Below are 25,552 nucleotides of genomic sequence, written 5' to 3' on the forward strand. Positions count from 1 at the left end.
GTGGCCTGGGAAACCAAGTGCGCAAGCCCCACTGCTCTCTGCGGGTGGCTCTGGGCACTTTCTGCTCCCCAGCTCCCCCCTCCTCACCCCCACTGAACACAGACACCCCCATCCTAGGAGACTGAAGGCTGGCAGTTTGCTTGTGTGAAAGATCTTGCTGTTCTTCTTCTGCCCTCCCTCCTTCCTTCCCACCCTGCCCCTGCTGCCCCCAGAAGCATATCTGGGTACCTGGGTGAGGTACCCCAGGCATAGACCATACTGCCCTTTGGTGATATAGAGGGGCAGTGGCCTATGGCAACTTAGCTCATGGGATGCCCAGGCTTATGGAGCACAGGCTGCATCACTAAAGTGAGTCTCCTAGTGTCTATCCCATGTGTCTAGTGGTCTGAATGGGTGGGCTGTTTTCCTTGCTTCCTCAGCAGGCATCATGGGAGGGGAAACTGAGGCCAGAGAAGCCGGGAAACCCTTCTCTATTAGGCTTCTAGCACAACATTAAGACGACCTCATAGATGTCACAAGACCAGCTGAAGCCATGCGCAGGACCACACTGAGACAGCCTTAGATCCTACCATCTTCTAACCTCTGGATGGTGGTATATGTGGATGTGGAGATCAGTGTCCCTTACTGAGCAGCCACTGGCACCTGGGCCCTGAGGATTGGACCCCAGGCCCAGCAGTGTAGGGCTCATCACATACCAGTTCTCTGCCACCCAGCCCCAGAAGGGACTTCCACGCCTCCACCCCACGCCCTTTGGCAGCCCTGTTAGATGTCTGAAAGCAGGGGCTTCTGGAGAGAGGTTGGTGAGGGAAGACAACTGACTCCTTGTGTGACTTCCTGAGTCCCCTCAGACCACACAGATGTCTGTCTTGGGCTCAGTGGAGGCAACAGACAGCCTCCTACCCTCCACAGTTCAGGAGGTGTGTGGGTTCCTTCACGTACAGTCAGTCCCCACAGCCCTGTCCGCTCAGTGCCCTTCTGCATGGGATGCCTGCTTCACGCTAGGCATGTGACCTGCAGTGGCTCTAGTGTAGGCTTTCCTGATGGCTCATGTACATACCGTCCTGTGCCCATTGGCCCTTTGGGTTCTGCCTGTGAAGCGCCTGTTAATGCATTTTTGCCATTTCAGTGGCTGACATTTTCTTGATGACTTTTGAGTTGTGAATGATGTCTAGGTGTGAGCTGACCAGGGGGATGAACTTTCGAGAGCAGCTCCACCCTGATGTTCATCTCTTCCCCGGGGCCTGTGGGGGACCTTCCCCCACTTTTTCCAGGGCACTCTTGAGGAGAGAGGGATAAGAAATGATAGATAGGGGGCTGGAGAGATGGCTCAGAGGTTAAGAGCACTGACTGTTCTTCCAGAGGTCCTGAGTTCAATTCCCAGCAACCACATGGTGGCTCACAACCATCTGTAATGAGATCTGGTGCCCTCATCTGGCCTGCAGGCATACATGCAGGCAGAACACTGTATACATAATAAATAAATAAAATCTAAAAAAAAAAAAAAAAAAGAAAGAAATGATAGATAGAATGATAGGCCTAGCCGACAAGAAGAAAGACAGAAACACAGGATAGCTTCGGGAGGACCTGGGCCAATACCCACCGGCCCAGAACTTCATTCAAAAGGACTTTTTATAACAATGCCAAGCCAGGTGGTGGTGGCGCATGCCTTTAATCCCAGCACTCGTAAGGCAGAGGCAGGTGGATCTCTGAGTTTGAGGCCAGCCTGGGCTACAGAGTGAGTTCTAGGAAAAGTGTAAAGCTACACAGAGAAACCCTGTCTCAAAAAAAAAAAAAAACAAAACAAAACAAAAAACAAACAAACAAAACAATGCCAAGAGTCTAGGCAAAAGACCTCCTCCTTGCTAGGTACAGCCAAGTGCAGACCCTTCCAAACAGTTGCTAAACATGCCCGTGGTCAAATCATCCCCTTATGCAACCCTGCTGGGTAAAGCAAGCTCTGAGTCTCTGACCCTGAGTAATTTGGGCCTCTGCAGGGGCCCAGGGTACTTTCAAGCATAATGTGCCCCACCCACAGTCCTGTTTTTCCTTTGCCTTTTTGAAGCATGGTCTCACTGTGTATCCCAGATGAACTCATGATTCTCAAACTCAGAATTCCCCTGCCGCAGCTTCCTGAATGCTGCTGCTGCAGCAGCTTCCGTTCATTTCTGCCATGTCAGTGCATCCTCGGTGTGCCGTCAGGACGGCCATCTTCCCTCGCACTCACTTTCCGTCCCTGTCTTTGGGGGCTGGAGAGATGGCTGAAGAGCACCCATATGGTGGTTTCCAACTGTCGTCCCTCCAGTTCCAGAGGCTCCAACGCCCTCTCCTGACCCCGTGAGTACCAGGTGCTCCTGTAGTACACATACAGACAGACAGATAGGCAAAGCTCTCATAAATGAATATAAAACACTTAATCTTGCCTTTTGTATCTTGATTGCCTTCCCTAGAGTTGGCGTCTGTGTGTAGTGAGAGGTCGAGATCATGGAGGCAGCCTGCCCACCCTCTCTCCAGGGCCCCTCAGCCTCAGTCACTGCTTTTGGAACATGTTGGGACAGCTACTAGACTCAGCCGCATTGCTCTCCTGGGGTTGTCCCTGGCTGGGGGAGCAATGACAGGTGGTGCCACTCATGGGCACTGTTAGCTGTGGGCACCAGAGTGAGGTCTCTGGGAACTCTCCTTCCTGCAGTCACAGTTTCTCTAAATCTAAAGCCATTCTAGAGAACAAAGGTGCTCTTCTCTTGTTTGTTCAATTCTGGGCCTCCCTCTCACAGACTTCTTGCAAAGAGGGATAGATGACAGGCCTCACAGGGCTGCAGGATGGGCATTGTGAGCCTGGTCACTCAGCCTTTTGCATCAGGATTCAGGGGGCAGGAGGTGACTATGAATAGAACCAGGTTATACATGCTAGGCAGGTGCTCTACCACTGAACCACGCTCCAGCCCCTCACTGGGGGATTCTAGGCAGGTGCCCTACCACTGAGCCACACCCCCAGCTTCTCACTGGGGGATTCTAGGCAGGTGCTCTACCACTGAGCCACACCCCCAGCTTCTCACTGGGGGATTCTAGGCAGGTGCTCTACCATTGAGCCATGCCCCCAACAACTCACTGTTGGGTTCTTCCTAAGTGTTGTACTACTGAATCTTTTTCCTTTGAGACAGGCTCTCACCAAGTAGCCCAAGCTACCCTTGTACTCACTCTGTGGTCTTAACTGGCCTAATACTTGGAATTCTCCTTTCTCAGCCTACTGTGTAGCTGTGTTCCATGCCTGTGCCTCTCACTCCTTCTGGTTCTTGGCATTGAATTTGGTATTTGGATGGCCTGAGCAGGGATTGGTGTGCTGGAGCACCTGTGATGGTTCTAGCAGAAGAAGACCGCTTTGCTTCTAATCTCTGCCAGTTCAGTCACTTGTCCGGCCGAGTGGCCTCTGTACTCTAAGAGCTCAGAACCCAGATTGGTAAGGGACTCACCTGCACACACTGTACAAGGGTGCCGAGGTGGTTGTCACAGCAGCGGCCACATCACACCTTGTGTTTCACCAAAGGCTCCTGGGCTTCCAGGATCCCCCTTGCTCATGCTCTGTTATTGAACTCCTCGTCCACACCCAGTGACCCTGTGCTGTGTTCGCTCCCCTAGGGTGACTACAATCAGAGTCGAACCAAAGTGCTCCACATGAGCCTGAACCCGGCCAGCATGGCCAGGCAGCGCCAGCGTGAGGACCATGACCGGTTGCAGGGGGAGTGTGAGCGGCTACGGGGACTCGTGCATGCTCTGGAGAGAGGGGGCCCCATCCCTGCTGATCTGGAGGCTGCCTCCAGCTTGCCCTCATCCAAGGAGGTGGCAGGTAGGTCCCCTCACCCAGCCCTCTGGTCTCCAGAGAGGTATACACATAGGGCATCCGGGCTGAGTGGATGGACAGAGCCCACTGGCCCTTGCAGCCAGCTGAGAGGTACTTCCGTGCAGGCTTCACAAACAGGGTTAGTCATCCAAGTTTGCAAGCAGCTAAGATCTTCTCAGACCCCCCAAAACAAATTAATACCATTTATCAGTTTATATGTGGCCCATTAATCATGAGTAAATCCAATCCTCCAAGAAAACAGGGCCATCGTTCACTGGCCTAAGCACATGTCACAGAGCCCTGGGCCCTTTGCAGCCAGGCCCAAGATTCCAGGGAAGAGCAAGGCTAACACAGCCCATGCCTCTGACCATCCTCTCCAGTCTGTAAATCAGGATAACAACCATCAGAACATGTACCTGTCACCCCTGACGCATCGTAGTGGCCACTGACATCAGTCACTGAGCCGTGGTAAGTAAGCATGGCAGCCGTGAGAACCTGCCCCAGCCACTTTGTTCTGCAGCTATGCAAACTTGTGTGTCCAAGTGGGGGGGGGGGTGCACTGTTCTGGGTGGGGAGGGAACTGGGACAAAGGTTTGCTGGAGCAGGTCCTGCAGCAGCCCTGCCTGTCCTGAGACCACTCCTGTCACCTTGCCCTTAGGGGCATTTCGGGCCCCCTTGCTGTGCTGTAGGCCTCTGTTGTCTTGGGGTTTGAGTCTTGCTTGTGGTTCCCGACCGCTTTTCATCCTGTGAAGCACTCCTGTTTCCTTCTGTGTGTCTGTCATCTGTCCTGCCGAGGAGACACTTGGCATTTCCAGTAAGAGTCCTTGAGCCAGGGAGGGTGGAACCGTCATCAGAGGCCTTCCTGCAGCATGGATCAGTGTGGAGTGGCAGAGGCGGATCCTTCTGGTCTCTTCACTCCTGCATTCCTGTTCTGTCTCCCTTCTGCCTGCTGCATCTGCCCTGGGCCTTCACGGAGGGCTCCTAAAGACAGCACAGGACCTAGGGCCTGGAGTGGTTAAAGGCAGGCATGGGGGGGAGGGGCTGGTGCCCTGAGGACCCAAAGTCTGAGCGGGGATGGTTAATGCCGCCTCCCTTATGTCTCTGTCGGTCTGAGGGGCTCTGAGAAGCAACCAGTACCTTGGGCTCCACACAGAGAGCCTGGCGTAGAGTAGGTCCTCCATATGGCTTGTCACTGTTGCCTGGCGTAGGGACCCCTGCCTGCCTTAGCTGCTCTGATTTGACAGGCCTCCATTGTGTCAATGTCCTTTGTGAGTCTTGTGGTCCCTGTGTCGCTGTAGGGGTCAGCCGTGAATGGCAGATGTTATGGGTCAGGACCCTGTGCCTCTCAGGAGCTTAGAAGACCATGTTGGCTTACGCTGTTGCTCTTCCCATGAGCAGTGTCACAGGGGTGTGTGTGTGTGTGTGTGTGTGTGGTGTGTATCCTCACTGCCCGCTCCATCACCTCCACCCTTCTCCCATGTTAGGTTTCCAGAGTGAAGGAACTCAATGTTGACCTTCTTAAGTCCTGGGTGTCTGCTGTTCTGCACACCAGAGCCTGCAGACATGTCAAAGTGTTAGCAACCCGGTCTCCAGCCTAGTCCTCTTGGGTCTCAGACCACTCGCTCTCTTGTAGAGCAGAAACCAGCCCTAGTAACCCTGAGCTTACGGGCTCTAGGCGTTACACTACTGGACTTTCCACGTCAGCATTGGCAGCCAGATGGAGGAGACTCCACAACAGATGCACCTGCCTGTCATTGGCTCCCAGTGGCCCAGAGTCCAGCTGGGCTGTTTAGGGAGACAGTTCAGGGGTTTTCTGGCTCCTCCTGAAGAAGGCTGACCCAGGGAGCCTCCCGATGCTCCGTGTGTGGCCCCCTGCTGTCTGTGGCCCCTGCCAGCGAGCTGGTTAATGCAGTTTAATTAGGCATGCATTAAAATTAAAACAATCTCATCTTGTCAGAGTGACACATTGGAGGTGATCAAATTTATCACTGCTTGACTGGGCACAGCGGATCCCAGATGTGTCTCTGGGGAGGAGAGAAAGAGAGCTGGCTTATGTGGTGTTCTCCTTTACCCTCAGCCTTTCTGCCCTAGAAATGAGGGGACTCTCCAGGGCCTAGTTTGGGGCTTTGGGGTGGGACGTAGATTAACTCAGATTCTTCCTCTGTAGCTCAAGTTGGCCTCGAACTCTCCATTCTCCTGTTTTAGCCAACTGAGTACTGGGATTAAAAGCATGCGCCATGAAGTCTGACTGGGGTTGACGCTTAGCACTTGGAACTTGACACTTGGGCCAGAGACACCGTGAGCTACACTCTGCTTGGACCATGTGACTTCAGGGCCGCTACTGTTCCAGCCTTGATTCATGTATTCCCCACACCAGTGGCCCTGACTCTGGAACCTAGGTCAGCTAGGGTGGCAAAGGAGGGTCAGGGATGCCCCAGTGCTCTAAGAACTGAAGCCATCTTGGCAGCATTGCTTGATCCAGGCTACTCACGATCCCTGTTCTCTTGGGGAGGGCTGCACCTCCCAGGCCTCAACCTGTTCAGAAGTAACTAGGGGTGCAAGGGCGAGTAGCTTAAATGAGAAAGGAGCTGTGGGGGCTTTGTCTCAGGTGTCCTGTTGTGGGGAGATGTCAGCTGTTTGCTCCGAGCCTCTGAACTAGTGTTGCGGGTCTATGGAATGATGCTGCCTGAGCAGGTACATCCCCGATGCAGTGCCCCCCCCTTTCCCATGTAGAACAGCAAAGTATCATTACTGTATATGGGCTGTGTGGCAGGAACAGAGACATGGGAGGACCATATTTTAAAAAATTTCAAAACGAAACAAAACTTGACACTGTTCTAAAAATAAATGTATTAGTTTTCAACAAGCCCCAACAGTCCTTGGCATGCTGTAGAAACCATGAAATTCAGAGCTTGATACTGTAAATAAAGTTTTATTTAAACATGGCCACCCTGTTGTTAGGAATGTCCATAGCAGCAAGAGTTAAGCTCCCAGAGACTAGTAGAGGTGCCTTTCTAGAATCCTCCAGCGATGGGCTGGGATGTGGCTCAGTGGTAGAGCACCTGTCTAGAATTCCCCAGTGAGGGGCTGGGGTGTGACTCAGTGGTGGAGCTCCTGCCTAGAATCCCCCAGTGAGGGGCTGGGATGTGGCTCAGTGGTAGAGCACCTGCCTAGAATCCCCCAGTGATGGGCTGGGGTATGGCTCAGTGGTAGAGCACCTGCCTAGAATCCCCCAGTGAGGGGCTTGGGTGTGGCTCAGTGGTAGAGCACCTGCCTAGAATCCCCCAGTGAGGGGCTGGGGTGTGGCTCAGTGGTAGAGCCCCTGCCGAGAATCCCCCAGTGAGGGGCTGGGGTGTGGCTCAGTAGTAGAGTGTCTGTCTAGCCATGGTTGAGGGTCCTGGGTTGAGCCCCGGTACTTGGGGGCTGGAAGGACTTCTTAATTAAAAGTAATGAAATAGATGAGCCTTAAGTTTAACCTTTCTAAACAACATCATCTCTTCTTAAAAATGACCCTTAAAGTTACGCTCCGACACAAACACCATAAGGGATGTAGTTATCAGGTGACAATTCTGACAAGAGGAAGCAGAGCTCTCTCCCTTCTCATTAGTCAAAGAAATGCACATTCGCAGGAGACACTCAGCTCTTTTGTTTTTCCCGGGTTCACGTGCTATACATGTAACAGTGTGGGCTATACAGGCCTCTATGGCACAGCTGTGTAGGACAGGCCCAGTCAAGACTCCCAGCAGTTGCCTCACCAATGTGAGTCCTGCTCAGTGCCTACAGCTTGGTCTGTCCCTTCCTGTGTCTCCAGCATGTCTCCAGCACGTTTCCAGCTTCCTGCACCTGGCTGAGCACCTCAGGATTTAATTGCCCACTGAGTAGTTTCTCACTGTGGTATTCGCTCCTTGTGCTCCCTTGAGGTTACCCTGGTGATGCTGCACGCCAATCCTTGTGGGGGGAGGTGGAGAATGCGAGCACAGTGCTGTCATCTACCTTGAACCTGGGGAAAGCATGGCACCAGCTGCCTGCTAACCCCCAAGGAGGAGGCTGAGGCCACCCAGGGTACCCTGCCAGGCCCTCCGTGTAGCCCCACTGTTCAACCATGCAACTGGGTGCATGTTCTGTTAGACTTGTGCTATGGACCGATTGCATTTAGGGAGAGTGAACAGAAATAGATTTGAGATGCTTGTGGCTGTATTTAATAATGCACACAACACGTACTTGTTCAAGTGGAGTGAGTCCACTGTGGACACAGTGAACAAGATCAGCTTCCTGAAGATTTCAAGGAGACCTGGGGCAGGAACCCTAGATAGCCAGCCACTGAGGGCTCTAGAGCAGGGCTGTAGCTTGGCTACTGCCCAGGGCACACAGTGGCCACAAACCTGGTGTCAGGAGACCCAAGAAGCATGGCAAGACTCCAAAGTTGACCTTCTGGAAGGTGCTGTAGCTGCTGTGGAACCCCAGAAACCAACATTCTGCACAGAACCTGAAAAGGCCTCATATCTCCTCCTATGCTGTCAACACAAAGAGCTTGCAAGAAGCCAGGAAAATAGACCACCAAGACTACAGCCATAGGAGCAGGCCCAGTGAGCAGCATTTTTAGCATCATAAAGTCCACAGGGATGCGGTGGCCAGAGGCTGGGCACACCTGTCTTTCCGTAGTCACGTCCCTGCCAAGGGACTTTATCACATCCACCGACATGAAACTGGGACAAATATCAACTGCTCAGAATGTCCTTAAGTAAAAAACAAAGCATTGCACGGTCTATACTTGTATTGAAAGTGATTACTGGGTTGGCTGTGGTTCACACCTGTAATTCCAGCACTCAGAGTCCCAAGTTTCAGACACCTGGAGCCACAGAGTGACATCTTTATCAAATAAAAGAGAAGAAGAGAAAGAGAAAAAGAAAAAAGTCATAATTACTGAAAGTAGACAAATGAAATAAAGAGACACACAGAAATTACTAAGCCAGAGTTTCTTTTGTGTAAGTTAATACACATGTAATGAATGGTGAGCATAAGTCTGTGGGGACCATCTGACAGATGCCACCAGGACAACTCTCCGGTGATCTGGACAAAGACAGATTTAGACCTTGACTCTGAGCCACACAGCGAAGAGATTATGGAGGATCTGCAGCTTCAAACAGAAGGAATCAACCAGAACAGCCCAGAAGAAAATAGGACTATTTATCAACTCACTAAGGGACCTTCGAAGCCTGAGCCAGGCCTGTTGGTGCAGGCTGTCACCATAGCTATTTGGGAGGCCGAGGAGAAGTTGAAGGCCAGCCTGGGCAACGTCATAGATATTGTCTCCCCACGGTGTGTTCCTACAGCAAGATGGGAACTGAGGCAGAGACTCTTGGGAAGTTCACAGGCCAGCTAGCCTGGTACTCATGGGTGGGCGGAGACCCTCCCTCAGACTGGAGGAAGGTGAGGACTGGCACGGAGATGGTCCTCTGACCTTCATAAGTGCATTATGACATGTGTGTATGCACACAAGCACATGCTCACATATCATGCTCACACATATCATACATATGCATATCACACACACATTTTGCATGTCATACATACATATCACATACATGGTTGTTTTTGTTGTTGTTGTTTAAGAATCATGAGATTTAATTGCTGACTTTAGGCTGGGAGAGGTTCTCCCACTCTGCCTCAGGCCTTCAAAGCTCAGGTGCCAGTGTGGAAGACAGACCCTGAGCTGGGCCACGGGAATGGTTTCAAAAGAGATTCTCCACAGCTGGGAGCTGACTGCAGGCCTAGGCCTGGACTGGAACTCCCATGGGAAACATGGCATAGAACCCTGAGCTTCTTGTCCTAGGTCAGGAAAGCTGAAAGCTGTCCATCTAGTGAGCACAGCCCTGGCTGCAGAGTAGAATGAGTGAGGCCTAGAACAGGGGTATAGGGTGAGATACCTTAAGGCCGTGGTCCTCCTGAGAGTCCTCATTCCCAGCCTGTCTCTCAGCTGCTCCAGAGACTGTGCCTTGTGGTGGAGAGCTGCCCTGGGCAGTGCCAATGTTCCCAGCATAGCCTAGCTCTCTTTGAGGTCTCTAAAGTGTAGTCCAGGCCCATACCTGCCTTGAGACCCCCATTAGTATGGCGGGAACTCCCTTGTGCCTGCTTCCACTCCGGGCACCACCTGGCTCCCATCCACTGACTCTCCGTCCAGAGCCAGGGTGTTCCTTGCCTCTGGCCACAGTCCTCCATCCAAGCTTAATACCAGCCTGCTGGCCATGCCCCCCAGGCCTGTTCCAATGATGTGCCCTCCCCTCTGGTCACCTCCTCCCCTCTTGCTGATTCACTGTCACCCCTGCCCTTCTCTGGGCTCCAGGCACCTTGGAGGTAGAACCTTGTGCAGCTTTGGTCTTGTTCTGGTTTCATGTTCTGTTTTGGAGATGCCAGGGAGCAAACCCCAGGCTCACACATGCCGGACAAGTGCTTCACTCTGAGCCACATCCCTAGCCCTTGAGTCCTGTCCTGAGTCCCCCTTGGCTGAAGGTCCCTGTGACCGAACATGGGTCTGCCGAGGCTGAGTAACTGCCGTGTTCCCCAGTCACGTTGAGCTGCTCAACTGAATGCCTTGTTTCCTCTCCTTCCTGGCATGTCTGTAAACTTTGCTGGGTAGCTGAAGCCAAGTGCCCAATTAGGGATTTCTCTCCAGTTTCATTCAGCCCGTAATTGAAGTGGGAACGCCTTCGCGCCTGACACATCAAAGACGCGGGCGCCCAGGAACCCCAGCCGGGGTACGCTCGGCAGCCCTGACCTCCCCACCTCAGACCTGCAGTGCCAGGCTAGGCCAGGCCAAGCCAGGTGGTGTTGGCACAGCGAGTGCTCATAGTCAAGTGAGGGCAGGGCCCTCCAGCCTGGGGTCCCCGTGGGAAGTCACCTAGGTCTAGCTTGGCAGCTACCATCTGCACTTAATTTCTTGTTTGGAGAGAGGGTGGCGTGCTCACCTGCTTGCCAGGGCTGTCACAAGGCCGACTTCAGTAGTTAGTCTGCATTCCTTGTGGCCCATGCTCCATGTTCTGTGTCATGGAAACACAGAGGTTGTGGTTTGGGGTCCATCTGACATGGGGCTGCTCTGGGGTCCTGAGGTTATGAGAAGGTCACCTCGCTCTCCCAGGAGCCTGTCCCGGGGCTGTCTCCGCTTCACGTCTCCCCACGCTCAGCAGCAGCACCCCTCCATCCGCAGCTGTCTCGGGGTATAATTAACTCAGTGATTTAGTGATCTTACAGCGCTGCTCTGCCTCCACGACAGCCTGGCTTTAGAATGTTCCCGTCACCCTGATGGGTCCCCAGTGCCCTTGCAGTCGCCCGTGCTCCCACTCACAGCCCCAGGCAATCACTGATCTTTCCTCTCTTGATTTCTCTTTTCAGATCATTTGTCTAAATGGAACCTTACACTACACAGGCCTTTGTTCCGGCTTCTGTTGCTGAGTATAATACTTTGGTGATTCAGCCATGTCGTACCATAGATTCATATCCATTTATATGACTGAGTAATATTCTACTGTGTGGATGGCCCATGTGTCAGGGATCAAGTCATTGATGGTGGACAGTGGGTTGTGTCCCCTTTGGGCCGCTGTGGGTCATGCTGCTGTGGACATTGGAGATAGTCTTATGTGTAGAAGGGGATTTATGGATTACCTGGTACATCTATCACCTTTGTGAGGAATGACCTAATCATTTTCCAAAGTGCTCGTACCAGTTGACATCCCCTTCTGAGGGTCCCTGTGTGTGCCCACCATCCTCCCCGCCATCCGTCTTTCCTGGCTTCTGACGACAGCATCCTCTGTGGTTGCATTTCCCTAATGACTAATGATTCGGAGCTCATTCCAGCAGCTCATCAGCCATTCATACATCTTCCTCGCCGAGACGCCTCTTACATTGGTGCCCAGTTTTTAATTGGATTGTTTGTCTTCTAATCATTTTCTTAATGCTTTCGTCTGATACGCAGCGTTTTTAATTTTGATGAAGTGTAATTTATCAGTTCTTCCTTCCATGGCAGGCGCTTTGTCCTGGGGACTCCGATCACCCCAGCAGTATGGTTGCCTGTGATTTTCCCAGAAGGGCTCAGTTTTAGACCCCGGGCCTCACCCTGTTAGTGTTGGAACGATGGACTCCAGCTTCGTCTGTCCCCTTTGGTCCTCAGTCATCCCACCACGATAGGTCGCTTTTTGTTGCTGTGATAAACACCATGACCAAAGCAACTTGGGAAGCAAAGGGTTAATTGTTCCCCCATCCCAATCACAGCCCCAGGTAAGTCAGTCCGGGACTCAAGACAGGAGCTGTAGCAGAGGCTGTGAAGGAATGCTGCTTACTAGCCTTTCCCCTGTGGCTTGCTCAGCCCACTTTCTTAGAGAACCCAAGTCCACACGCCCAGGGGTGACACCGCACAGCAGTGGCCTGGGCCTTCACACATCAGTCCTTCATGGAGAAGGTGCCTCACAGGCTTGCCTGCAGTCCATCTCCTGGGGGCATGCTCTTAACCGAGTTTCCCTCTTCTCAGACGACCCTAGCTTGTATCATGTGAACAAAAATCTAACCAGCACACTTGCCTTCTCCAGTCCCAGCACTCTGGAGGTGGAGGCAGGAGCAGCAGGGGTTTTTAGTTTACCCTTGGCTGCCTAGTGAGGTGGAGGCCAGCCTGAGTTATAACAACAGCGACAACAACAATAATAAAACTGCATTCCTCTGGCCCTGAAGATCAACTCATGATGTGGGTTCTAGTCCAGGATCACTCTGTCTTGAAGAATGTATTTAGCTAGCTCTCCACAGTTCCACCCCGTACTGGCGACCCATCCCTTGTCACACTTGAAGCAGACGCCATGGGTCCTCTGGACCTCTTCTGGAGGATTGCCTGCCCTTACATGTGCTTTTCTGAGTCAGGCGCCTCTCTCCTTCTGGCTTCTTTGAAAACAGGTGTATTGACTTTTTATTCACCCCACATTCAGGTAGCAATAACAGACCAAAGCGATACTTCCATCCAAGTCCAGCTTGGTAAACCAGTGAGTCTATTGGGGTTCCCTACAGGAATGTGGGTGCAGACTTACAATGGGTGACGAGTTGTAGACAGAAGCGTGAGTGACCCCAACAGCTGTATCACAGCCCACCCTAGTGTGCTGATGACTCTTGCAAGCTGTGACCCTGGAGCTCCCAGCACAGCTCAGGCAGCTCCACGGAAGAGTCTCCTTCCCCGGCAACTGTTTACTGCTTGCACAGCCTTGGGGAGGGGTGAGCCATTGCGCTGTCCCCTCTACGGGGGACATAGATCTCTGAGCACCTCCTGAGGAGCCCCACAGCCCATCTGATTTCATGATGCCCAGGGTCATGTCTGTCACCTCCTCAGCCCATTGTAGCCTGCGCTTTCTGGTCAAGCTTCAGTTTCCAAATCTCCCTGCTCTTCTCTTTTTTCCGGCTCACACTACAAATTCAGCTAACAGTAGCGAGGAATATCCACAACAGTCGGAACACCGTGCTGCCATGCGATGTCTCCCACCAGATACTACTCCACCCAGCACTTGATGCTCCGCCTCCTAAAAAAAAAAAGAGACCCTCAGCTGTGGTGTAAGGAGATGGCATGGAGGAGACCATGTAACACAGATCTCAGCCCTAGCCGTACACCCAGGGCATGGGGCTCCTGCTTTCCATATCCACGGTGACAGTGCTCTCCATGTCCACTGTGACAGTGCTCTCCATGTCCACTGTGACGGTGCTCTCCATGTCTACTGTGATAGTGCTCCCCGTGTCCACTGTGACAGTGCTCTCCATGTCCGGTGCTCTCCATGTCCACTGTGACGGTGCTCCCCATGCCCACTGTGACAGTGCTCCCCGTGTCCACTGTGACAATGCTCTCCGTGTCCACTGTGACGGTGCTCTCCATATCCACGGTGATGGTGCTCTTCATGTCCACTCTGACGGTGCGCTCCATGTCCACTGTGACAGTGTTCTCCATATCTACTGTGACAGTGCTCTCCATGTCCTCGTGACATTGCTCTCCATATCCACTGTGACAGTGCTCTCCCGTTCTCCATATCCACTGTGACAGTGCTCTCCATGTCCACTGTGAAGGTGCTCTCCATGTCCACTCTGACGGTGCCCTGTGTGTTGTCTCTATAAAGGGACAGGTGGTTCTTGTTAAAATACTGAGAACTGGAAAGACTTGAGGGAGCCTTGGGCAGTGTTCCAAAGGGTGGGATCAAGGTCACTGGGAGGCTGGGGAGATAGTTTAGCTGGTAAACTCTCACATTGCCAGCAGCAGGAGGTCAGTCCTCAGAACCACATTTAAAAATCTGAGCATGTACCATGAGCTTAAGACCCCAGTATTGAGGAGATGGAGACACGTGGATCCCTGGGGCTCCTTGACCAGGCAGCTTACCCTACTTGGTGTCCCCAAGCCATGAGACACTCACTTTTTTTTAAACATTATGACTTATATTTTTATTTCTTTATTTTGTATGCATCTGTGTGTGGGGGTGGCACATGTGGAAGTCATAGGATATATTTCACGAGTCAGTTGACTCTTTGTATCTTGTGAGCCTCAGGAATCTATCTCAGATCAAAAGGAATAGCGCCCAAGGTTGTCCTTGACCTACGCATACATGTTCATATTTATACACACATGCATGTGCAGGGCATGCACATATGCATTCATGTGTGTGCACACATACACATGTCTGTTCATACACAGGCATGCACACACACACACATACACACACATACAAACACTCACAGAGTCAGCCTGCTCCATCTACTAGAATCCAGACAACCTGGACTCTGCCCCAGCTCTGGCTGTGTTTAGTCATCAACATGTTACAACATTCATGCCATCGCAGGCCAAGGCTACCAGCCCCCCTGGACTCGGGGCCATGGGGAGTGCAAGGACCGCCTTTGCTGCCTCTCTTTGAAACCTGATTTCCAGCCTACCCAGTCCCTGTCCCCTCTTCCGGCCAGTGTGTGACAGGAGGACCGGAATCCCCAGCTCCTCTCTTCAGACGTGGGGTCCTCTCTGGCCTAACCGTGGCCTTCCTCGGCTCTGCCTGGGTCCTTACCACACAGTGTGTGCAAGGTCTCAGGTCTCAGGTGCTGCCCGACCCTAGCGTCCTTCCAAAACCTCTGAGCTGCTCCAGCCGCTGAGTTGGTTTTGTAGCCTTTCCCTTAATCTGCTCTCTGAAGAATTGGTTCCGTATCAAGTCCGAGGCCATCACATGCATTAGCAGGTTTTTAATACACTGCTACATCTCAGGGAGTGGGACAAAGGAGACTTAAAACTCTTGTCTCGCCAAGAGCAGACAGATTGACTCAAGAATGACTCGGTCAATAAAAGATGAGCTCTGAACACCACCCACCCCCAAAGGGAGCTCGCCTTCCAGGGAATTATGGTTTCTGTACACCCAGTGTCAGCGTGCAGAACGGATTGCCAGCTCTCAGCCTCGTGTAGCCGTGACTCTGATGTGACTAGTCCTCACTGCCTCTGGCTCCATCAGAGCTGTCCAGAGGACGGCAGGCCACTGCCTCAGCCCCAGTCTTCTCTTGGCAGACAGCCTGCCTTGCATGGCTGTGGAAGGAAGTTTCTTGAAGTTCGTGTTGAAACAGCTGTGTTCTCTTGCTTTGTGATGTGATCTCTGCTTCAAGTGTGTTTGGCAGGCGGGGAAATGGAGGGGTTGTGTACACACGTGTTGGGGTCATGCCTATTGGTTTCTGGGTATCTGTGTGTGTGAAACCTTTGTTTGAAAGCTGTAGCTCTGCTAGAGGGCATGAATAGGCCGTGTGTGTGTGTGTGTGTGTGTGTGTGTGTGTGTGTGTGTGCGCGCGCGCGCGCGCACCGCGCGCGCACGTATCCATGTACGTGTACATATGAATGTAGACACTAGAAGAGGATGTCCCATCTCCTCCTCTATTATGCTCCATCTTAATCCTTTGATGCAGAATCTCTCAAGGACCTGGAGCCAGGCTGGCAAGCAGCAAGCCCCAGCATTCCTCCTGTCTCCACCCCTCACAGCTTTGGGGTTGTCGGTGTGTGGCCACACCTGACTTTTTACATGAGTGCTGGGGATTTGAAACCAGGTCCCCAGGCAACTGTCTGTCTCCCCAACTCCATGATACATTCGTCAGAAGCAACTCCCTGCCCACTGTCCAGCCTCTTGGAGCAGGGACAGGTGAGGTATGCCAGGCAGCCCTGTCTGTGCCTCCCCAGCCTCGTCAGCTCAGCAGCAGCACAGGAGCCACATGCTCTGTTCCAGCATGCAGAGCCTTTGTTTCAGGCCCGCCCGAGGCCCTTGCAGTAGAAGGCAGCAGTGCAGGGAGTCGGCTCACAGCCCAAGGGCTCTGCCTGCCAGCGTGTTGTCCTTCCCAGTAGGCCATAAGCACATTCAGCCCCTTCTCCTGAGGTCACAATGACAAAATGAGGCACAGTTTCACCGAGGCTTACTCCAGAGACCCCCAGGAGTTTATTGGGCATCCTTTCAGAGACTAGGTTAGGGGCTGCTTACAGGGGCCCGGGTGCTTATTCCCCAACTGGCTGCACTGGAAAACCTTACCCAGCAGGGACAAGAGCTTCCGCTTAGCTGCATAGATGGATTTCTTCCTCCCCTTGTCTTCCCCAGCCTATACACTCTAACCCAGTGGTTCTCAGTCTTCCCAATGCTGCGACCCTTTAATACAGTTCCTCATTTTGTGTTGACCCCCAACCATGAATTTATTTCATCACTTCTTCATAACTGTAATTTTGCTACTATTGTGAAGAGTAATGCAAATATCTGATGTGCGGGTTGAGAACAGCTGCTCTGGATCCTCCCTGAGTCCAGTTAAGGCAGAGTTGCGTAGAACAGGTGGTAGGGTGCAGCTGGGTACTCAGGTGAGGGTCTGTCTCATGACCCTCGCATCACTCTGTGGTGGGATGTAAACAGTCCACAGACCCAGCTGGGATGATCCTTTTGAAGGGGTCACAGCTGAATTTCCCACGATGGCAGTTATTGGGCTTAGAAGACAGTCACTCAAAACAGCCAGGCAGCTGGAGCTCTGTTTTCCAGACTGCTGTGAGCTCAGTCTTCCATCACCAAAGTTGACCCATAGCCTATGGTTTTTCTCTGGGTCCCCAAGCCCTCTGCCTGTCTTAGAACTGCCCAGCTGAGATCCAGTGGAGAGGGGTCATCAGTTCAGGGAGCATAGCCCTGCTACATGCTCACAAGGAATGTCAGAGTCACCACACTCAGGACAGGAGTTGCTGGAGCCTACAATGGCCCTCATCCCAGGGTGGCTTCCTTGGGGCTGCTCCCGTCTGGCCCTCTGTGTTACCCTAACTGTGGCATGACTTTGACACTCCCCCCCCCAACTCTCCCTTCTTTTCATATATTACTAATGTCCCTACCAAAACTTTCCAGTGCAGACCCCTCTAAAGAGAAACTTGACCTTTAGAGCCAAGGCAGGACCCCAGCCCTTGGGCTGGCTGCCCTTGGGTAAGCTTGTAGTCCAGCGGCCTGTCCAAGAGGCTCACATGCTGCCAACAGAGGCTGTGGGTGGAAGATGGTCCTGGAGCAGTACTGGCCGGCAGCTCACACTCTGCAAAGCGCCTCGCCCTCTGCAATGCATCTTATACCCTGCAGTGCCTTCCAGCAGTGGAGTAACAGGCAGGAGGCCTGCAGCCAGCCAGCCAGGCCTTGCTCTACCCTTTTCCTCCTCCTTTGTTTTGTTGGTTGGTTGGTTGGGTTTTTTTTGAGCGCGGGGGGTGGGGGGGGTGTTTGGTTTGTTTTTTTGGTTTCTTTTTTTTTGGTTTTTCGAGACAGGGAATTCTCTGTGTAGCTTTGCGCCTTTTCCTGGAACTCACTTGGTAGCCCAGGCTGGCCTCGAACTCACAGAGATCCGCCTGGCTCTGCCTCCCGAGTGCTGGGATTAAAGGCGTGTGCCACCACTTTGAGACATGTAATCTAGGCTGGCCTTGAACTTCTGATCTTTCTGCTTCTACTTCCCAAGTGCCGGGATTATAGGTGTGCACTAAAATGTCTGGTTTATACCATGATGGGGCTTAAACCCAGAACTTTACACAGGGTAGGCAAATGCTATACCAACAAAGCCACATTCCCAGCCTTCCTCTCTACCTTCTAATGGCCTGTGTGTCCAAGGCTTCCCCGTCCTGGTTCCCCATATAATCCTCTACAGCTATGTTTTCTAGAGACCTTCAAGTGGGGTCGCAGGTTGCTCCAGGCCACCCAGCCCCAGTGTCTAAGGGGAGTGTGGGCCCACCTCCTCTTCTGCCCGTCAGCTCATTTAGTGCTGCGGAGCCTCTCCCAGTGACTTTGTGCCCCGGCACTGTGGGTGCTAGGCTTTCCCCAAGGGAGGCCCAGTCTCTGTCTCCAGGGACTTGTACAGTGGAGGAAGTGGACCCTCAAAGCACGGTAGCACACATGTCCACCGGAGGTACAGAAGCTCAAGGGAGGCCGGAGAGGAAGGCGCTTGGAGGGGTTGGGGCTTGTTCTAGAAGCATGCCACCGAGCACAGTCCCCTGTCAGAGGATCTGCAGGAATCCAAGGGAACTCCATTTCCTGGGACAAAGGCTGCAAAGGTGGATGGCGAGTTGACTACAAGGGGCTACAGCCTACAGCAGTTTTGGTGGCTGGCAGGGGAGCTCTCCATTTAGGTGGTAACTGGCAGGTGTATAACAGAGGAGGAAGTAAGGGTTCATCTGTTAGGACTCAGGGCACACCTACCTCTGGGGTCCTGAGGAAGGATTGATGGACCCAGGCGAAGCTCCCCATGTGCCAGATGGGGTGGGGAGGGAGGCCTGTGGGGTGGTGCTTATAGCCAACTGGAGGCTCCATATTGAGGAACACAGACACCAGAGCCACGGTCCAGCTCCACATGGTGCTGCGTGTAATTTGACCCCAACCCCTGAGCCTTATTTTCCTGAGCCAGAAGTAATATAGCAATATGTGTGACCCTTGCTTGTCACTGAAGGAGGCTCTGCTGGGCACCTCAGGCTTGTGCCACAGGGCAGAGAGACCTGCTGTAGGAAGGGTCCATGTAGGGGAGGAAGGGCCGGCTGATGACTCAACAGGTAGAGCCATATGGTCACCTTATGGTGGAGTCAGCAGTGGGAGACGTGAAGGACCATGTGACTTTAGCCCTGCTTGCCAGTGGCCAGGGTCTTTCTGAGCCAAGGCCCGAGTTGTTGATGGAAGCCCTGCTCAAACCCCAGGGCGGTACCTGAAGTAGCATCACCTGGCACCCAGGTTGTTTGTGGGTGTCTCTCAGGGATGCCATGATCCTGGAGACCCAGGTTGGGTAATATTGATCCTCCAGGCCTCTGGTCTGCCTCCACATCCAATGCAATGTCCCTCCCACCTGGAGCAGCAGGCACCAGGGGCTGCTGATCCTCTACTGCCGAGAGTGCTGCCGCAGGACTGTGCAGCCTGACGCTGCAGGGCCTCTCTTGCTCTGTCCCTGGGATGGGGGAGGGAGTCTTACAAGAACGAATATGATATCAGCGCCCGCTTGTCACCCCGGGACTCTCCCACCCTGTAATCTGGTGGGCTGTAATTGCCAGTGTCTTTTCAAATCATTTTTGTGCAAGGTGACAAGCTGCTTGCTGGAGTGAGCAGTTAATCACACAGAGATGCCCCGTTTGAAAGGCGCTCAGAGCTTACCCAGGGGTGGCTGCCAGCAGCCAGGCGGGTGTACACAGTCTGCTCATCTGCATATAATTCCAGGGCAAGCAAGCATCACTGAGGCTGGTGTAAACCATGCAATTTCCGGCCCAGCAGGGGACACAGGCTGGTGGTGGGGACCAAACCTCAGAGCCTGTGGCATCAGTAGAGTTAAAGCAACCCCATCTCCATAGGGCAGCAGGAGACCTGATTAGTGGGTGGTAGTGGCCTAGCCACTTTGGGAACCACTGTCCCCCATCTTAGACCAGCTGTGCTACCTGTCACTCTGCAGGGTGGCTTCAGGAGAGGAGGACCCCAAAAGTATCCTAGTTGGCATAGCAAATCACCTCCACCTGCCAGCCATTCCATTGGTTGGTTACTTGAAGTTTGGGGTTGAGGTGGGCTAATAGCCACCTCCCTCCATGTGGTGTCCCAGAGGGTTGAGCCCATAGTGACCCAGCAGGCCCTAAGTCAGTGCTCTGAGACATCTCCTGCCACTCTCTCTAGGCAGCCACAGGGAGCAGGGCACAGACATCCCTGTCACAGCCACAGCAGTGCCCGGCCTCCACAGCTGCTAATAAAATTGCATAAATATTTGATGGCTAATTATTAAATATTTAAAAATGTAAAACTGGAATGGTTTGGAAGTTAGCAAGGCATGAATAATTCAGTCCTTAGATGCACATCAGCTTTGGGTCTGAACAGGGCCAGCACCTCCAGTGCCTGCTGCAGCGGGGCCATGAGTCCCAGGGACTCCTCTGGCTAGCCACCAGTCCTCCAGGCCTAGAAGCAGAGACTCAGGCAGAGTCGCAGTCATCACACTGCAGGACAAGTCTCAACCCCTTCCCTTGTAAAGTTAGGGGGGGTTCATGTGGAAGCCTGAGCTGCCAGCCTGGACCATGGTCAAACAGGGAAGGTCCCTTTACTTCGGTGAGCCTGAAACACTATCCCTTCTGGTCAGTGTCCATGCATGTGCAGAGACCAAAGACCAAGGATTGTCCAGATACCTGACCAGACAGAGGAAAGAGTCAACCATGCCCTCAACCCATGGTGCACAGGGATCTCTCACAGGAGACACAGGAATAGACTCCCAGACACAGCCAGAGCATCAGGAGAAGCTTAGACCATGACCTTCTCTGTCTACTGCTTCATCTTCAAGGCTGGGTGAGCTGGGAACAGCACCTCTGCCTAAGGTTGGAGGGCTGAAGTTGTGCTAGCTTAGCGTGTGACATTCTAGTACTGTGGTGATTTTTGCAAGGCCGGAAAATCCCATCTTTGCTTAAGTGGATTTTATTCACTTTTCAGAAAGGAAAATGGTTCTGTCCAGAATCCTCAAAGGAGTGTTCAAAAAGCTGCTTCTAGCTCCTGATCAGGAGATGCCAGGGGCATTGGGGTAGTCGCTGCTCCATTGGACCACATCCTCCTTTCTGCTCCTACCCCATAGCATTATAGCTAGGAAAGAGGGGAGAGCCCATCTGCGAAGGTGGGAGCTGGAGAAGAGGGCCACATAGCCCTGGGCATCCCTGGTGATGTCATCCTCACCTGTCATCTCCCTCGAGGAAGCCTTTTTCCTGCATCATGGTCAGTGCCCATTCACAGTGATGTTCAGTCACTGTGAGGGTAGCATGCATGTCTCCTGCTGGCCTGTGTGTGAGCACGTTTGCTTTCCAGGCTGTGAGAGAACTTGACTGTATTTCCTTCTGGCACATTCACACTCAAGTGTAGGTTATTTTGTTTGAGAGTCAATGTGGTAACAGGTTGCCTCAGTTCCCTTGCCGTAGCACTCAGGCACTGCTATGCCTCGCCCGCTGTGGCCGTCTGAGTGAGAACAGCCCTCATAGGTGCATATGTTGAATACTTGGGTCCCCAGTTAGTGGAACCGTTTGAGAAAGATTAGGAAGTGGCCTTGCTAGAGGAGGTGTGTCACTGGGGTAGGCTTTGAAGTTCAAAGACCACACCAGGCCCAAGGTGTCTGCCTTCCTGTGTCCGATCAGATGTAAGCTCTCAGCATCTCTAGTGCCTGCCTGCCTGCCTGCCTGCCATCATACTTCCTGCCTTGATGATCATGGACTCACCCTCTGAAGCTGTAAGCAGGCCCCCAACTGCATACTTTAGTTTATGAGTTGCCTTGGTCATGGTGTCTCCTCACAGCAGTAGAACAGTGACTAAGACACCTGCTTTTTAGCTGTGTGACTGTTTCTGTCTTCGGTGGAAGGGAAGACTGCATTCTCTTTCTCCAGCATGAGTGTACATATGCACTCACGCACACCCACACATACATGTATATCCCTCACCACACTCAACCCCTGGGTTCTTCAGCACACCCATCCTCATCTTTCCTAACTGCCATGGAGGTGAGGACACTACCTTTGTGCTATGTTCTTTCACATGTTTGGTTTTCCATGCTGGCTGACATGCCTGACCTTCTGGAACTCTCTGGAGGGGTTGTCGGTGTCCTCAGGGCTTTGAGACGCAGTGGGCCATCAGTCACCTCTGCTCTGATTCTTATCCTTGGCTAGTCCTCTTGTGGCCGCAGCCTGGGGTCAGAACAGAGCGTGCTGTGCTCTGATGGGGACTGTGTAGGCTCTTGCCACCACAGGTACCTGCCCTGATGGTCCCCGCAGTCACACAGGTGCCTCCTTTCTTCTCTCATCGTGTCTCTTGCCTGAGCCAAGAAGGTCCAGTGCTCTGTGATGCTGTTTGCCAGGTACTAAAGTGAGTGTATCATACCAAACAGGGCTCTGGCAGGCCTGTCTGCCACACTATGACTAAAACCCAGAGCCTTGCCTAGCCTCTCGGTTCCTTAGGAACTTGGCATGGTGTTTTTTGGTTTGCATTTTGAAACAGCATCTCATGTAGCCCAGGCTGGACATAACTCCCTATGTAGCCAAGGATGACTTTAACTTCTGATCCTCCTGCTTCTACCTTCCAATTATTAAGATTATAGGCATTTGCCACCATGCAGTGCTGGGGATCAGACCCAGGGCCTCATGCATGGCAGGCAAGTACTCCTAATTGAGCCACATCACCAGCCCTTCAGTAGTTTTCTTGAGAGGTTGTATGCTTCTCTCCACAAAGAGGAAACAGTTGGGCTCTCCTTTGCCCTCCTGCAGAGCTGACCCAGGGTCATAGGGGCTGGCACTGTTGTGACCCGGAGCTGCAGCAGCCTGGTGAAGGTGAGCATGAGGGTGTAGGACTGACGAATCTGTTCTGGTTTGCTCTTCTGCTGCTGTGATGAAACACTGACCAAAAGCAGCTTGGGGAGGAAAGCGTTTATTTGCCTTACAGGTTGCAGTCCATCACCAAGAGGTACCAAGTCAGGACCTGAAGCAGAGGAAGGCTGCTGACTAGCTTGTTCTCTCAGGCTTGCTTAGCTACTTTTCTTCTATGTCCCAGGCCCACCTGCCCCCGGATGGCACTGCCCACTGTAGGCTGGCCCGCCACACACACACACACCATCAAGACAGTGCTCCACAGACATGCCCATAGGGCAGTCTGAAGGAGGCAGTTTCTCAATGGAGGTTCCCTCTTCCAAGGTTTGTGTAGGTTTACAAAACCCAACCAGCACTGGCCTCCGATGGCACCTGCACTCAGATGCACATATCCACACTAAGGCATACACACATATATAGATAATTTAAAATAATAAAAATAAATCTTAAAAAAAAAACACACACCCCACCCAGCACCCACCTTTCTGTCCACAGACTGTGCTGGCGCAGGTGGTGTGACCGCTGTGAGCCCCACGGCCATCTTCTCTCCGGTTCCCTCTTCTCTGTGTCTACCTCACATGTGGCCTTCTGGCCCCACTAATATCGGCCATTCTGCAGACTTGAGGCCAGGAGCTGAGACTCGAGCGGTCTGAGCCTATAAGCGCTTATTATCCCGGCATCTCCGCTCTTCGGCAGGAGTGCGCACCCCCACTAGCTTTTACCTGGTAGAGCACAGGCTGTTTCTGCCCGTGTCCTTCCCTCAGAACTTTCACAGCTGCCTCCTGTGAGTCCAAAAGGGCAAGCATGGGGCTGAGATAGTGAGGCTTGTCAGCTCAGAGCCATCCTGTGGCCTTCCCAGAGTAGTGGAGCCGGCCAACAGGCCTGCCTGAGCTTTCAGGCCCAACCCAGAATAGCAAACAGGATTGGGGGCAGCGAGGCCTGGTGCGCCCCTGGACCCACTCTGGCCCCATAGTCTCTGTTGACCATCCAGTCTGGCTTGGGTTCTGATGAGCAGTCACACCCCTTCCCTGGCTCCCACGTGTCACCTGCCCCACTCCTGTCCTTATAGGACGGCCAGGACTGCCCTTGTTGAGAGGGCCACAGGAAGGGAGGCCGTGGACAGCCTTGCCTGGGGACACAGAGGAGACTGGCCCAGAGCTGGAGAGTGACAGCAACCACAGCCTCCTCCTGGCAGCATGTGTCCAGAAGGAGGAGCACCCAGAGCCTGAAGGGCCTCAGTGGCCACAGAGTGAAAATGGGGCCCAGGGGCTGGCCCTGTGGATCTGGAGAAGGACTCCCCAGAATAAGGCTGCCCTTCTCTGTGTCTTGGTCTCAGAATGACCTCAGGGCCCAAGGTTGGTGGCCTGGAGCCCCCTGGTTCACCCCAGCTACCACTCTGCCCCCCTCCCCGTGGTGTTACCTGCACACTCATGAGTGGCCGAAGACATCACCCCAAGGCCAGAGGATATCACCGCAGACCCCAAGCCCTTTGCCTCCTAGGAGAAGCCCGAAAGCACCTCTGCTCTTGGTCACTTTTGAAAGAGGCTGAGTGACAGCCAGTGGCAGCAGAGTAGTGACACTTCCAAGGTGGAGCCCATCTTTTATTTATTTAATCCAAACCATCCAAGTGAATTATTCATTCTTGTTTATGTAAGTCGCCGCGCCACAGAAATAACAAGGCAGTTGAAGCCCCCCAAATCAGATGATTGTTTCCAGGCTTTGGGCATCACCTCCTGCTTATCTTGTCTGTCTTTCCTTCCCGCCACTGGCCTCACCCTCTCCCTGAAGGAGGTGGCTTCTACTCCCACCCAGTGGCAATAGGTGCTCCTCCTTTGCGGCCACAACCATGCCTCTGAGTGCCTGGCATGTGGCCAGAGCACCGCCTCTCCATTCATCCCCAAGAAGCATACCGACCCTCCCCAGGGGCCCCCTAGGGCCTAAGCCCCCCACCTGCCTCGGAGATCTGGACTGCACAGAAGAGTCCATTTCCTTCCTCAAGGTCAGCCTGTGTTTGGTCCCAAGATTTAATCTTCCCCTTTGGGCGTCTGAACTCTATCAACAGTTATCACAGTCTCTGATGGCTGGAACATCCCTGGGAAGTGGGGCTGGTAAATTTCTTCTCCCGCTGAAGGCTTTGTCTCCAGGAGAAGGAGGGCCAAGGGATGCCAGGAAGAGTCATGGGGTCAGGGCTGCCAATTAACCTTTCATTTTCATAGTCTGATCACTCGATTAATCAAGGCTCTGGGCCTGTGTCGTGTTGAAGGGGCTCTCACTGTGGATAACAATGTCTGCCAAGGCCTCTGTGCTGGGTGATGGATGAAAGAGCCACAGGGCAGGGCCAGCAGCCAGGCGACAGCCCCACAGGTGAGCTTCTTTCTACAGGCTGGGTCTGTCAGGCCATTTCTCCTCATAGCCCCTGGTACCAGCATGCCAGCATACCAGAATCACACAATCTCAGAGTGTGATTTCTGCACTGGACTGTGGATGGGCTGTACATTCTAGAATACGAGGGACAGTGAAGGTAAGGGAAGCTCTGCTGGAGACCCTTAACTTCATGGCCCAGTGGTTATGCTCTTTGAGCCTCAGTTTCCTTGTTTGTGAAATAGGGTGGGGCATGTTCACCTGGAGATGTGTGAATTTTCCTGGGGGACATTAAAAAAAAAATCTGTTCATTCTAGATAGAGCACCAACAACAGAACAATCCACTCAAGTCTGGGTTAGTAAAGCAGTGAGTGTATTGGGGTTACTAACAGGACCGTGAGTGAGCAGTTCCTTATGTGAAGCGCCAGTGACTCAGAGGAGATGCAGTACCAAAAAGCACCTCCCCCCCAGCATTGTAATAGCTACAAAAG

General features: G+C 52.9%; 1 protein-coding gene across 1 annotated transcript in view; it reads left to right on the forward strand.

The window, feature by feature from the left end:
• The window catches only part of Mad1l1 (mitotic arrest deficient 1 like 1), a 322,122-nt gene that overhangs the window by 242,202 nt on the left and 54,368 nt on the right, over positions 1 to 25,552 (forward strand). Inside the window, exon 16 of the mRNA XM_059249350.1 lies at positions 3,634 to 3,841. Within this exon, the coding sequence (XP_059105333.1) occupies positions 3,634 to 3,841 (208 nt within the window). The remainder of the gene's footprint in view (positions 1 to 3,633; positions 3,842 to 25,552) is intronic.

This window comes from Peromyscus eremicus, chromosome 23 (genome assembly GCF_949786415.1).
Source record: "Peromyscus eremicus chromosome 23, PerEre_H2_v1, whole genome shotgun sequence".
NCBI lineage: Eukaryota > Metazoa > Chordata > Mammalia > Rodentia > Cricetidae > Peromyscus > Peromyscus eremicus.